Source organism: Sebastes fasciatus, chromosome 8, assembly GCF_043250625.1.
Source record: "Sebastes fasciatus isolate fSebFas1 chromosome 8, fSebFas1.pri, whole genome shotgun sequence".
NCBI classification, from domain to species: Eukaryota; Metazoa; Chordata; class Actinopteri; order Perciformes; family Sebastidae; genus Sebastes; species Sebastes fasciatus.
In genome coordinates, this window is record NC_133802.1 from 6,740,649 (window position 1) to 6,756,021 (window position 15,373).

Below are 15,373 nucleotides of genomic sequence, written 5' to 3' on the forward strand. Positions count from 1 at the left end.
TGTTTTTCTTATTGAACCCGATGTTGGAAAGGGAATGAAGAGCGGTGGAAAAACAAGAAGCAGGGTCACATGGTTTTCTTCACGCTGTGTTTTTTCCGTGCTTGTTATTTTTGAAGGGTCTCTCTGTTGCTGAAGGTTATGTTTTAAGGTAGTAAACAACTCTGTGGTCTGCCGCGGAAACAGCATCCCAGAACAAAGGGGTTGCCATGGTGCGTGGAAGGAGATGAAATCCATTTATTTTAGGTGTTATGTCACATTTAAATCAAAAGGTATTTAATCCCAGAGATCCCAAAGTTAAATATGCAGTTATATACGTTATATAAGTTATATTCACATCACATTTTATTGTGACTCCTTATTAGTTATGAATTAACACATGGGGAAGTGGACATTTTACATGTAAAATATGAAAACCGACAGGTACAATAGTCACATATGTACTGAATTTATATGTGGGTTTTTACATGTGAATTGCAGAAAAGCTAGTTGACCCTGTAATGTAGTTATCTTTGTTGTGCTCCTTGGCATTGGAAGTAACGCTAGGTTACTGTTGTAGGTAGTAAGCTAGTTAGCCAGGCATTTGCATCTTACGTTACAGCAGATAAGAACACTATTTAATCCATTCCTTACAGGTTTGCTCCTGTGTTTTTGGTTTAGTTGAAAAAAATGCATAAACCTCTAAAATCTTTGTATTCCAATTATCACTCTTACTTAAGCCCCATGCACAGCACTTCAGCAAGTGAAGTAATCCAAAACTTGATAGATCTGCCGTGACTTGTTACGGTTGCTAAACTTGGATTGGACAAGCACTGTCCAGGGGAGTGGCTTGGCCAAGGGGCCAGTAATGCAGAGTGAGTTGACCAAGAAACAATTGAAATGTATCTGGAAGCCACATCTAAATGTATATATTACAAGAATCTAATTATCGGGCGAAGTGACCAATTGTGTAAGAAAGCTTGACAAAGTGCCCGTTATGGTTCCCATCCAGTGGAGAAAACATGATGAAGTGGCCTCTAGGGTGCCCTTCCAGTGGAGAAAATGTGATAAGGTGGACTCAAGGGTTCCCTTCCAGTGGAGAAAATGTGATAAGGTGGACTCAAGGGTTCCCTTCCAGTGGAGAAAACTTGATGAAGTGCCTTCTATGGTGCAATTCCAGCGGAGAAAACATGATGAAATGGCCCCTAGGGTGCCCTTTCATTGGAGAAAAAGTGATGAAAAACCCTCTAGGGTGCCTTTCCAGTGGAGAAACGTGATGAGGTGCCCTCAGTGGTTCCCTGTCAGTGGAGAAAACATGATGAAGTGCCCTCCCGGGTGCCCTTCCAGCGGAAAACTTCATGAAGTGCCCTCTGTTGTTCCCTACTAGTGGAGAAAACATGATGAAGAGGCCTCTAGGGTGCCCTTCCAGTGGAGAAAACATGATGAGGTGGTCTTTAGGGTGCCCTTCCATTGGAGAAAATGTGATAAGGTGAACTCGAGGGTTCCCTTCCAGTGGAGAAAACATGATGAAGTGCCCTCTAGGGTTCACTTCCAGTGGAGAAAATGTGATGAAGTGCCCTCTAGGGTTCACTTCCAGTGGAGAAAATGTGATGAAGTGCCCTCCTGGTGCATTTCCAGTGGAGAAAACATGATGCAGAGCCCTCTAGGGTGCCCTTCCAGTGGAGAAAACTTCATGAAGTGCCCTCTATGGTTCTCTTCTAGTGGAGAAAACATGATGAAAAGGCCTCTAGGGAGCCCTTCCAGTGGAGAAAATGTGATGCATAGCCCTCTAGGGTGCCCTTCCAGTGGAGAAGTGACCATATACTGTAGACTGCCCTACATGCTAGAAAACTGTCTGTGCACTGGTGCCCAACCGCATACGGCTGGTGCCCTTTTTTCCACCTCTGCCCCTCAAACAGCATGAGTCTGCCACTCTACTTGCTCAGTACAGACAGTGTTAGCTGATTTGGTGCCAGAGGGTTTGGTTGGTTTACACCATGGAAGACAGTGATGTCATCATTGGACTAGTGCATTTTCCCAAAATCATTTATCATTCAGCATCTAGAGAGCAGAAATGATGGAAGAAAAAAAAGACACATGCAAGACTTGCTATGGCAAACATAACTTCAGGAAGGTCAAAGGGTCAGACAAATAAGTTACTGTATGTTATGAGTTTGACTCAGCCTCTTTTAGCATACCGAGCCACCTTAGACTATGGAATAATGTTTGATACCGACATGCAGGTGTGCTTTGTGTTTTCATTAATAGTCTGCTACTCAGGTGCACAGGCAGAATGTTAGCTCTAACCTGGGTACATTTGTGTGTGTGTGTGTGTGTGTGTGTGTACCCCAGCTGTGCAGCAGAGATTACAGATGGCTCTCAGTACTTTGTCCTACTGATGATCACAGATGGAGTGATATCTGACATGGTCCAGACCAAAGAGGCTGTGGTCAATGTGAGTAAACAAACACACACACACACACATACACACACGCACGCTCACACAAACACGTACACACACATGCAGGTGTAAACAAACAGAGACTGATGGATAGCAGTGCTTTTCCCTCAGTTTCTCTGGATACTGATGCTCATCTCAGCATCCTCTTGTCTTTTGTGTGGAGGGCAAAAGCTCCATTATATTTTCCAAAAATAATGCTTTGTATGATGTTTGGTTGGATGAGAACAGCTTGATGTGCCCCATCATTCTATGAGAAGTAATACCGCTGAAATAAAGTAGAAATACCAAACTCAAATTTTCTCTCCGGGTGATTAAAAAGTATTTTTGCTCTAATTGTGACTGATCTCACTTTTGTGGAGAGATCAATAGTTCTTTCAATAGCATGTCAACTTAATGTTTGAGAGGTGTCTGATCCAATCTGATCGGTTCCGAGTGATTTCTCACGTGGAACGCTGTATAGGAAATCGAATGCTTAGTTATTTGTTATTTTCTCCCTCCTAATTAAATAGATGAAGTGCCAAATATTTGCTTTAAATCCTCCAAATGATACAACTCTTCTTTGTTGAGTATTCTCCAGCTGCTAAAACTTTTGATTTTGTGTCAAGGAGAGTTAAGGTTTAGAAAATGAAGGTAATTGCTGTAGCCGTAGGATGTTGGGTCAGGTAAATAGCCTCACCCTTCAGATTAAAGATAAGTTTGAATCAACACTTTATTAATTTTTGCCAAGACCATACTCACTAACACCAAAATCATTTAACTCTCTCTAAAGCACTGTTGTTCCCTAATCTCTTAAAAACGTCAGGACTTTCTCCTCCTGTAAGGCTTATATGCATATATTTGGCCTCATTTAACAGGCTAAAAAACATGAATAAATTGAAAGTAAACTAAAGTATATTACCATGGAGATTCCAAGGGAGATGCAATAAAGGAAAAAATAAGATTTTCCTCCTCGCCTAGTATAAAGTCTTAATTTCAAAGGCAATATCACCGCTAAAACAAAGATACCATAGACAATGATGCAGCTGCATGTATTCTACTACTCTTTGACTAAAATACATGTGTGATACATTTATAAAGATATACTAATTTCCATATAACCATGTTACAAATAACAAATATCCCTAAAACATTGACATAGTAATAAACACAATGAATTCTGATCAATATTCCCATATGAGTGAAGAGCTCAATGCTATACAGCAGATAAATGCAGAATGCAAGGTCATACAGTGGCCACAAAGGTATCAACAGATTCATCTAAATCAGCTAAAGAGATCGCTGTAATGCACCATCTAGTGGCTGCATCAAGGCGATTACACCAACATGTCAAAGTGCCAGAGCTCCCAGAAAAGGAAGCGAGTGGCAGTCACTAACAGCATTTGCCTTGGTCGTGTCTAGAAGGGAGCCCGCAAATTGCGAAATCTGATCTGAGATCTGCAAAAACTTGCAAAAACTATCGCAGCTCAACGACCTATCCTGACCTTAACCATTCGAGGTCAATGCCTAACCTGAACTATTCAAGATCGATGCCTAACCATAACAATCTCAAGAGAGTTTCCGGAGTTTGCGGGTTCCCTTCTAGCCTCTACCGTGGACTTCCTGTAAGCGCCATCTCGACTGTACAAACGGTAAGTCTGGTCTGGGTGAAATATTTTGGCGAGAACATAGATTTATGTTAGTGTGACCAGAGTGTGACAATAAAATGTGAAGTTTGACGGCTACCTTTCACCCGCTCTGCTGTGACTGTGATACGAGGTGCGTTTAAGGTCCGTTGGAAAGCTCTGAATTTCTATTTCCCAACGATACCAAGCATGAAATAATAGATTTATGAGAACATTAGCGCTGATCTTTTATAATAATATCTTTTATAATAGATGATTATGAAATACTGATGTTTTGTAACTACAACACGTGCTGCCCCGGGTATCGGGTTCTATGCGTCCTAAGGATCTACTGAATCACAAGGACTAAATGTTCACTGTCTTCCCTTTTGTCTCCTGCACAGGCAGCAGCACTGCCCCTGTCCATAATTATCGTCGGTGTCGGACCTGCTGAGTTTGATGGTGAGTGTTCCATTTCCAACAGACCTATAATGTTTCATGTCAGCATGAGTTAACATGACAGAGGAGAGGACAGTAAGTCATTTTATCTACGGGAGACAAAACGTTTAGTCGGTGTCACAGTCATGCAGTAGAGATGCCTATTAAATCTACTTTAAGGTAATTGGCATTACACCTGGTTAAGGCAGTCAGCTACAAAGCAACGCAAATAGCGTCCAGCATTAAAACAAGGAAGAAGGTGGAATCTACTACTAATATACTGACTACTAATCCATCCAAGTTTTTTTCCATATCAATGTTAAAACACATTCTCATCACGAATATACACTATGTCGTCAAACAGTTACAGCAAGGAATCTCTGTCTGTGGCCATGTGGGTATGTCCTTAGCATATGTAGAGAACCGCTCATCCGATCGACTTAACACTTGGCGGTTGTATTGCTGGAGACCCCACGGAGCAATTGCAATTTGGACACGCAACATGTTCAATATTAATAAACTTTGAATAAACATGTGACCAGCTCTCTGTGCAGCAGTGGGGACGGGGCTTAGTGTCATCTGCAGCAGACAGATCACGGCTCAGTTCACTGCTGCTGGATCCTGGATATAGTCCACTAACGCTGGGAAACATTACAACCAAAATTTTCTCAACGCTACGAAGCTGGGCTAAATTTTGGCGAGGAAAAACTGGCATGGCGATCGTCAAAGATGTCCCTTGACCTCTGACGTCAAGATATGTGAATGAAAATCGGTTCTGTGGGTATCATACCAGAAACATTACTGCAGTTTCAATGTCCATATCTGTAGAATATGTCACAGACATGAAAAAGTATATATATACTATATGTAATACTTCCTTTTCTCCATTTCAAAATAAAAGCACCCTAGCGTTTTTTTTTCTGTGGACAGAATTCCTTGATTTGTTAACACAAGGATTTTATTCTTAAATATTTGCAGGACAGTGTTGTGGAAAATGCAGTGACTTGCAGGGCGCCATAAATTAATAGAGTAACGTTTTTTAATCCACACGTTTCTAAACCTTTTCTTTCTAAAATAAATATACATGATATTTAAAGTGAAGTGAAATGGCCATTATGAAAGGCAAACTCTTGCAGTAGCAGCACAGCAGCAGAAACGCTGCAGCTGTGGACACCACATGCGTGAGACATGCAGCTGTTCAGCGAGGCAGCTGCCACCTGCTGCTCAAGTGCCCAGTGTGTCCCGGCCGTAACACATCAAGATATGTTCTGTGATTGGACGTTGCTGTTTATGGTGGAGTTTAGGCAATGATTCAGGTAAAGGTTTCCTGTTCACATTTAATGTTCTTCACCGAAACAAATCGCATGTAACCTTACAAAAATGTTGAATGTGTTTTTTATCCCATAAACGACATGGGGACCTCCTCAACAAGATATGGCCAAGCCCCCAGAAAGTGCGCCGGTCGTCGATCCCAACTTCCGTAGTGGCCAAACAGCGGTACTGCAACTTCTGTGTTAGTTACATGCTGTTTTGGGCCCAAAAATACTTTTTCCCACAGACTTACATTGGGAAAGAGATGTCTGTAACTCAGTAGATCATTTTTTTTTAGGTGAATCAACTTCCCAGTACGAACACCTAAATAGCCCTTATTTAAAAAATTAAGTTTTTAAAGTTGTAAAACGCACTAATAGCTGAATCCAGAGTTATTTCCCTTCCTCCGTTCATGTGAGTGAGACCCAGACCGAGGCTGGAGCGCAAGCCGTGACGACGGCGTGACGTTGGGACCCCGTGATCGAGTCATGTGACCGAGCGGACGCTACTGCGCATGTTTAATGTGCCCAAGATCCGGGTACTTTTCCAGACGGAAGTCGAGTGATTTAGGCTTCACGCGCCACTGAGCAACTTTCAAAGGAATGAACGGGGCTCCGCCTCCAACGCTGTATCCAGTTCTCTTAATACATCCATGGATATGGCACTATGGCACCACTGGTGATCAAATTCTCCACTGTGTGCCTAAGAAATATATCTGAGCAGAATTTTGATAGCAGCGGCTTCATGCACTGAATACATTTGAAATGTTAAGGTAATTAAATTAAACAACCTTGACATTGTAAATATGCTCATATGTGATGTTTTTTCTTTTATGAAAGGCAGCATTCGACTTTGACCTTGGCTTTTACCTGACTTTATAGGACTGCTGTGAGCAAACAGCAAACCACTTAAGCAGCTGTATCGTAATTTGTTCTTCATACACACCAGTCCAGTGCGCTCTTCCACTCCCTGGGAGAGTTGCTGCCGAAAGTCAATGGTGTCAAGTGTTCAGGCATTTTACAGTCCACAGATCAATGACTTCTTTTCAGTGGGGACCGTTTGTGTGTGTGTGTGTGTGTGTGTGTGTGTGTGCAGTCTGTTCCTGCTCAGCAGAGTGTGACGACTTACTGCCTCATCATTGTGTTGGATTGTCCATCATTTTCTACTTTTTTAAGAAATCGAATGGTAGTGAAAGCACTCAGACATGTTAGGTGGTCACAAGGTCAAACTGACTTAACATCACATCGGTGTGTGAGTGTTTGTGTGTGTGACATCACTTTATTGCCATGCCTAATTGCCTCTATTTGTCTTTAATCCATGTACTCCGTTTCTGAACATGAGTGTTTTTTAATCTCCTAGCATGTCACTTTCAGCATTACGCTGTCAGTTCCAGTGTTTGTCCTCTAATATTTTCTGGTTCTGTGTGCGCCTGTTTGCCAGTTTGACCTCACGTTGTGCTCAGCCACCTTTCCACAGCAGCGCCACGCATCCAGGCTGTTTTGTCTCCTTGCCAGAGTGACTCCAGATGCAGGATACACACACTGTTGTGCAGGCGGTGGTTTTGAAGACCTCTCAGAATGACATCTCCATCAGAGCGCAAATTTTAGAGCAAGGACCTCTCCCCCTATGTTTGGCTATAGTTGAACTGGCTGTCTGAAAGCGCTGCCGTACAGAAAAGCTGCTTTCCCCACGATGGGCCAGAATCATTTTCTGACCTGTTTTGTAATTGTGCATAATTTTTTTGCCTATGAAATGGCATTCTTGGTGCACGAAGTGTTCTATCCATTCTCTGCTGAATACTTCCTCCCCGTGCTGTGTTCCACTTCAGCAATTATGTTATGAAAATACCTCAGAACATCGCGTACCTTCTTTAAATTCTCCCTCGGTGGTTCTATTATTGAGTCATGCTCTCTTTCTCTCGGTTTCTCTCCTTTTAGCTATGGAGGAGCTGGATGGAGATGAGGTGAGAGTGTCCTCCAGGGGACGTCTCGCTGAGAGAGACATTGTACAGGTACTCATCATAATTCTGTTTAACGTCGCAGGTTAAACTTGAGCATGTTTCTGTCAGCAGCTGCATGGGGGAGATATCTCCAGAGGCTGGATGGCTTACAGTTCATTCATTACACACACTCAAACACACATTGGGCACTAGGGATGCACCGATAGCGATACTGGATCGGATATCGGGCCGATACCGACTCTAAAACTGCATCGGATATCAGTGACTATGGGCCCGATCTATTCAATTCAATGTTATGTTTATATACGATATACATTATAAACTGAAATTTGAATTCTTGTTTAAATTTTGACCAATTTGTTGCTGCACTAAAAAGGTTTACATTGAATTGTAATTTCTGTTAGTTTTGAAGATGTTTTCCCAAGTTACTGGTGTACGAGTTATCATTTTAATATTAATTACAAAATTAACCTCTTTTACCCAACGGACCCAGTATCACTGCCTTTAAAAAGTTCAGAAAATGCTGTGATGGTCTTTTTTTTATGAATTGTTTCTAAAAGACGAGGCCTTAACGCTACTAAAACAACACACAATATTTTAGTTATAAAATCAACGCATTTTATATTGAATGTACATACTGTACTTGACTTCGGATTGTTTTTTGTTATCTTATTTACATTGCTATTCATCTTATTTGTTATCTAAGTTTTACTCAATCATATTTCATTATTATAATAATACTACTCCATTTGGAGTTAAAATTATGCAATCTAGTTGTTTTTTATTGATTTTATACTGTGCACAATGGTAGAATGTGATGATGCACAGGGTAAATGTCATGGCCAAAGGCTCCATTGTGTGCACATAGCCTCCTGTAGTGGATAGCAGTAGTATTTTAGAGCCAGATTCACTTTCAAAAGGTAGAAAACCCATTTGGCACACTTTGGGTATCCAAGTGGCCAAATGGAGAGTCCTCCTGGTCCTGTCCTCACTAAAACCTTTGTAGAATCTATGTGCTTTGTGATATTTATATCTACTTTGGCACAGTTGTAGTCAAGGAGTCGCTAAATGAATTCAGTGGCATCTCTGTGCATGGCATCATTATATAATGGTATTATCCACTGTCTAATCTAGAAAACATTTTAGGCGAGGATAAAAGTATATATGTTTTCCTTTGGTTCATCACAATTCACTCAGGCATAGTAACAATCACAATGTTACTGACACTGGGGATGAATTCTCTGAGGTCTTACCTATCCATAGAGACCAATATCATGCATATAGACCTGGTAGTTGTGGAGCTATTCTTGATTTATTTTGGCTATGTCTGTCTAGGCGAACCACACCTTCCAGCACCTTAGGGCTTAAGAGGTTAAATAAATTCATATCAATGTATTTATTGGTCACATTTTGTTTTACAAAGTTAGGAAAGCAGTGATTAAGTCAAGCCTGATGTTTCCTTAAACATAAATGAACGATCCCAGTCACGTCCACACAGTGAGGCATACAGCTTATTGGTTAAACACCAGTATCGGATCGGTACTCAGTATCGGCCGATACCCAAAGTCCAGGTATCGCTATCGGTATCAGGACTGAAAAAGTCGGATCGGTGTATCCCTATTTGGAGCTGCCTCATACAATATACAATACCTTTCATGGTGGGCCAAGCTCAGTGTCTTGCTCAAGGGTACAATACCATGATTCTGGTTTTATTTAACCCTCCTATTGTCTTCCCGTCAACCGTGCAACTTTTGTCTACCCGGTCTGGTTTTACTGTTTATAAAGCATAGAGTATAAATTATCACCCAATTCTGTGTTACACCTTTTTGGCCAACAAGCTGGGGGCCCTTGAACCTGCGACCCTCTTGCTGTGAGGCGACAGTGCTAACCACGGCATGAAAAGGCTGTTACAGTGTATCAACATAACATAAAAACCAGAAGAGATTCTGAATTGTAGAAAACAACAATCACAATTGTTATGTGAATCTGTTTTGTTTTTCTCTCCCACCCCCATTTCCAGTGGTCTCTGGTGCAAAGTCACACACTTCTCCTTCTTCCCTAGAGATTTAGTGCTGTCATGCCATCTCCACTTTTGCTTCTAGGAGAGAACAATCATTTAAAATGCAAGAGCATGTAAACACATGTCATTTTCAGCATTTTAATAAGCGACCAATGTGTTACGAGAACACCACCATGCAATCTCAGAAAGATAAAAGCCAGGGAACAAAAAGTGAAAAACTAGCTCTTATCTTTGTTGCACCATGGCATTGTGGGTAACTCATCTTGTGATGTTGCAAGTAGCCTCTAAGGTCTCATAGAGGATGTCACTACCCTGATTTATTCAAGGGAAAGGTTTTTCAAAATTGTATCTACCAAAAACGTTTTGTATCTAACTGATAACATCCTGAAGAAACCTGATATCTACAGCTGTGGTCCTGTATTTATATTTACTAAACAGGTGACAATACTCAAATCTATAAAATTGTACTTATTAATGCTAAAAAAATGCATTTATAGCCTGAAAAAAGACGTTTTTATTAGTCACTGTAACTGGCAAGACATTTCCTTACTGAGTCTGCCCTCAAAGACACTTCCACATCCATCGTCGTTTTTAAAGTCAACAAGAGAGAGCAGCTCTTCCTTTAAATTGTTCTGCAGTGAGTTTTATAAAGAGGGAGCAGTAAACCCATCAGAGACTGATAAAACCAGATCTGGCAACAGTAAATAGTTCTTTTTAGAAAGCCCGATATGAGAATACAAATACAGAGTGACCTCTGATAACAATGCACTTTTGAATTTTTGGATCGTGGTGGAGAAGGCTGGCCAGTCAGCTGGCAGAGCATAGGGTACAGTGAAAAATGAACACTTACAGTGATAAATGTATAGTGTCTAGATGTTGAGGGTCGAGGCATGTGAGTATATAAGATTGCAAAAATGTAATTCTAGCAAAGTGCCAGTGGCTATTTATTGCAAAAGAAGTATCTAATTCTAATGTCAACCGTGATATCCTTTTATGTGGCCTAAAGTACCAGAATGTTTTTGGCATCATTGGGCAAAAAATCCATAATAACCTTTCAGCATATATAAAACTAGACTTCTGCACCTTATCTTGGCTCTGTTTTCAGGCTTTAGAAAATCTAGCCCGTGGCGGGAGACTTTAGCCAATCACAGGTCATTTCAGAGAGAGAGAGCGTTCCTATTGGCTGTTCATTCAACGAAGGCAGCTGTCAATCACTCGTGAACTCCGATCAAACGGTCAAACTAGGCAGCGCTGATCAAATGTGAATTCATATTTTGTTACTGTAATGCCTATTTCTCACCTCAAATGTTTTCAGAAACATCTTGTAGTGTACTGTTTAGCTGTAAAATGAGAACGTTTGCTCCGGCTGGTGGGCGGTGCTTGGTATTTCCTCAACTGATAACATGGCTGCCGGGTCATAAAAGTTAGCATTTTACAGCTAAACAGTACACTACAAGATGTTTCTGAAAACATTCTATGCGAGAAATAGTCATTACAGTAACAGAATATTGATTCATATTTGATCAGCGCTGCCTAGTTTGACCGTTTGGTCGGAGTTTGCGAGTGATTGACAGCTGCTCAGAGACGGCAAGGCTCCAGCTCAGATCTGATTGGTTGTTTTCCCCCATTAGGAGTACCGGAGGACACAGAGGAACATGATTTTTTTCAGATTACCTGTCTCAGGCACTACTGTCAGGATATAGTGACCGTTTTATAGAAATATTTTCTTTAATCATATTTGCTACAATTCTACCTACTGCTGCTTTAAGAAGGAGTGTGCTAACCCTTTAGAATGTCTTTGTAATTGTTCCTACTGTGACGTTAGTCAGTTTCAAAGAAGGGAATATTTACTTGTTTCACACCAACAATATTTATATTTTGCTTATGCCATTTGAGAGGGTATATTTGATTACTATCTTTCATCAGAGAGAATGTGACTACCAATTGGCTCCAAATGAGGGGAGATTGATGCAAACTGGGTTTAAGAAGTACTGATTCCAGAGATCCTCCCTGATTGGCCACAGACAGCAGCCAGGGTTTTGTGTCGCAGAAGGCTGTTTCTCATTAGTTGTCTGCAGAGGACCCTACCTAAGTGATGAACCTAATGAAATTATTTATCTTTTTCCTTTTTGTTGCCAGTCTGAATAAATTTTGTTTCTCTGGATAAGAAACGCCTGAATGCTGCTGGTCCATTCTTCCCATTCACACTACCAACCATCCAAGTACAACAAAGCCCCTTAGTCAATTTTACGTAACAGTCACAACACTTCAAAAACACGGTACATCTAAATTGTACAATGAAAAATACCTTATGGTTGCAGGGATCCCTTGAATTTATGATTTAATAATCATCTCTCAAAACAATGTAAATGAGACAAGTTGTTGAAGAGATTTTTCTCATGTCAGGTCAGCCTGTAATAAAAATCCTTTCACCTTTTTGGTGCAGGGCAATGCCAACTGCAGAGATGAAGATTGCCAAAATCAAATAAAAGATAAAAAATGATGAGAAAATGATTGAGGGGGTTCACTGTGAGAAGAAGTGGAGGCAAGGTCTTTAATTAAATCTTCCATGGCCAGATCAGTTTAAAAATCCATTGCTGATGCAGCCGGTGGGAGATCAGGAAACACTTTTCAGTCGCGGTAAACATGTGCTCAATGTTGTGAATTAAACAAAAACACTTGTTTAGGATTAGGAAAATACTCTAGTATAATATATAATATATATAATACTATTTCTCATGTAAAATGAGAAAGTTTGTGACCCAACCGCCATGTTGAGATTAGTTGAGGAATTACCAAACCCCGCCCACCAGTCAGCGCAAACTTTCTCATTTTACATCTAAACAGTACACTACAAGATGTTTCTGAAAACATTTGAGGCGAGAAATAGGCATTACAGTAACAGAATATTAATTCATATTTGATCAGCGCCGCCTAGTTTGACTGTTTGATCGGAGTTTGTGATTGTTTGACAGCTGAGTCCGTTGAATGAACAGCCAATAGGAACGCTCTCTCTCTGAAATGACCTGTGATTGGCCAAAGTCTCCCGTCACATCCTAGATTTTTTTTTTAAAGCCTGAGAACAGAGCCATCAGGAGGTGCAGAAGTCTAGTTATCTCTCAGAACACTTGAATTATAAATATGCTGAAAGCTTATTATGGAATTTTTGCCCAATGATGCCAAAAACATTCTGCCAACTACTGCTTTAAATAACAGAAGTTGCCAGCAATGCTATTATATTTCATGTCTGAAAAGGGCTTGTTGAACAGTAACATCATGAGATTTATCCTTTGTTTATAACGCCTCCACAGAAATGTTATCAATCCTTTTTTTCAAACAGGGCCCTTATCTATGTACAAAGTGTATAAAAACATCTCAACTATTGCTTTCAGTTTGTTCCATTCAGAGACTACATCGACAGATCCGGAAACCAGGTCCTCAGCATGGCCCGGCTGGCTAAGGACGTCCTCGCCGAGATCCCCGACCAGCTGCTGTCTTTTATGAAGAGCCGAGGAGTTGAACCGCGACCGGCCCTCAACTCCTCGCCGTTACCGGAGCTACACCGGCATATCTGACCCAGACACAGCCGCGGCCACTCGTCTCTGCCTCTCCACCACCCTGACTCTGCCTCTGCCTCTGCCTCTGCCTCTGCCTCTCCGCTCATCCACGCTCACCTCCCATACAGTCATTTGTCACTTTAAAAGGAGCAGAAGGATCGACCCGTGACTTGTCCTCTTCCTCTCTTATCACCGGTGAAGCCAAACAGGCACATCACACCAACACAGCGGGCGCTCATCCCTGACTGACCTGCTGCTATTCCTTTACTCACGCTGTTATATCGCATTACTTTACTGTACGAAAGAGCAGCGAGACGGAGCCACGACTGTCCCTCTCCTCCACACCGACGATCATTCATAGCTTGACTTTTTTAATTTCTTTAATTCCTCTCTCCAGAAATGTTTTGTTTTTTTACATTTGTCCTTGTCCTCAGCAGGTGTAGAAACTATAGTCACATCTGGCAGGAGTCCCAGGAGGTGCAAGACACTCAATTAAATTGAGGCTAGTCCCCAAATGAAAGCAGAGCTAGTGATGAGCGATATACGTCCGCTTGTATCAGGTGCTTTGCGGGTATTTTTGGCCAAGCTTTGACTAATCCATTGGAGTAATTTGTCACCATGAGGACAGGTGTTTGTGATTTATAGTTTACCATCGTCATCAAGCTGAGACTGAAATAGCGGCTGCAAAACCATTAGTTCAATCCAGGGGTTTTCAAACGGTGAGGCGCGCCTCCTCAACGGGGGGAAGGAGAGTTAAAGGGCCGGCGAGGAGGGAGAGAAATGAGGCAAAGAGACAGGTGCATGTCGGCATTCTTAAAGCAACGGTCATACCTGTTGAAGTTCGGTCCGCTTATCATCACAGTCATCTGTTAAAGCTGCCACAGCTGCTGTGACATACAGCTCATGGAGGCAATTAAGATAATTTCAACGCCCGATTGGTGCAATTTGCGTCAAACATCATACTCCTTCTCGGAGTCATGACTCAATCAAATCTAAACACACATATGTGATACACCTATTTTTAGATTCAGTGTGACTTACACTTTGCAGGGATATCTTTATCTCTGTGTCCATCGGGAATACACGTCCATAAATCCACTTAGAAATCATAGGGAAAAAAACTCTCCTTATAACTGCAGAACTGAGAATCATCAAGGAACGAAATACTCCAGTGACGGTTGTCTGTACATCCATGAGGACATTGCAAGCAGGCACTGCTAACAGCTGTTTCGGCATACTTTTAATGGTGTCAATTTTGTCAAAATCTGAACACAAACAGGCAAAGAAAATAGGCCTCAAGTTGTTACCCATACAATGACATTTTTGTGTACAGCTGTGATTCTCAAAGTGGGGTCCGGGGACCCCCAGTGAGCCGTAGCACTCCGTCAGGCGGTCCACAAAATAATTTGCTGTAATTTATTAAATAATATTGTATCATTAAAAAGTGCATATCTACAGATAGGGAGCAATTGCGCCAATAAAACAAGGATATTGTGTTCATTATTCTCACACACATTAGCTTTCGGCCAATAGAAACTCTGATATGATTGTGACACTTCACGTCAATCTGTCATGAATCAGTCACTTCACTCGGGGAGCAACGAATCGTTCATGCTGCTGCTTAGCTTAGTTTATTAGCCTGCTGGCTAGCTGGCTAGCATGGAGAAATATTTGAGTGACGCTAAGCCCAAACTAGCTAAATTGAGAAAATCTGGTTTGGTTTTATTGAAAACAGTGTCGACGTCAAAAATGCATCCTGTGTCTTCAGGTGCCGGCGAACGAAGCCATGAAGCCCGCCAAGCTAAAGCACAATCCGATTACAAAGCACCCGAACGAACACAAAGCGGTAATAACATGATTCAAATTTAAATGTGCTTCTGTTTATCACTATCAAACGTGTATGATGTAACCTATTTAGGTTGAAAAGTTTTAGAATACAAATAGTTCCAATGGCATCTAAGAGTACATAAGGTAGTAAGCATAATGCTTGATCTGTGTTACGATTATGAGGGGGTCCTTATAAAATGTTCTCCCTTGTAAGGGGTCCCT

General features: G+C 41.4%; 1 protein-coding gene across 1 annotated transcript in view; it reads left to right on the forward strand.

The window, feature by feature from the left end:
• cpne9 (copine family member IX) overlaps nt 1-15,029 on the forward strand; it is a 96,956-nt gene extending 81,927 nt beyond the window's left edge. The window contains exons 18-21 of the mRNA XM_074642996.1: nt 2,329-2,431; nt 4,443-4,500; nt 7,725-7,798; nt 13,160-15,029. Of these exons, the coding sequence (XP_074499097.1) occupies nt 2,329-2,431; nt 4,443-4,500; nt 7,725-7,798; nt 13,160-13,342 (418 nt within the window). The 3' untranslated portion in view covers nt 13,343-15,029. The remainder of the gene's footprint in view (nt 1-2,328; nt 2,432-4,442; nt 4,501-7,724; nt 7,799-13,159) is intronic.
• Nucleotides 15,030-15,373: the final 344 nt, after the last annotated feature.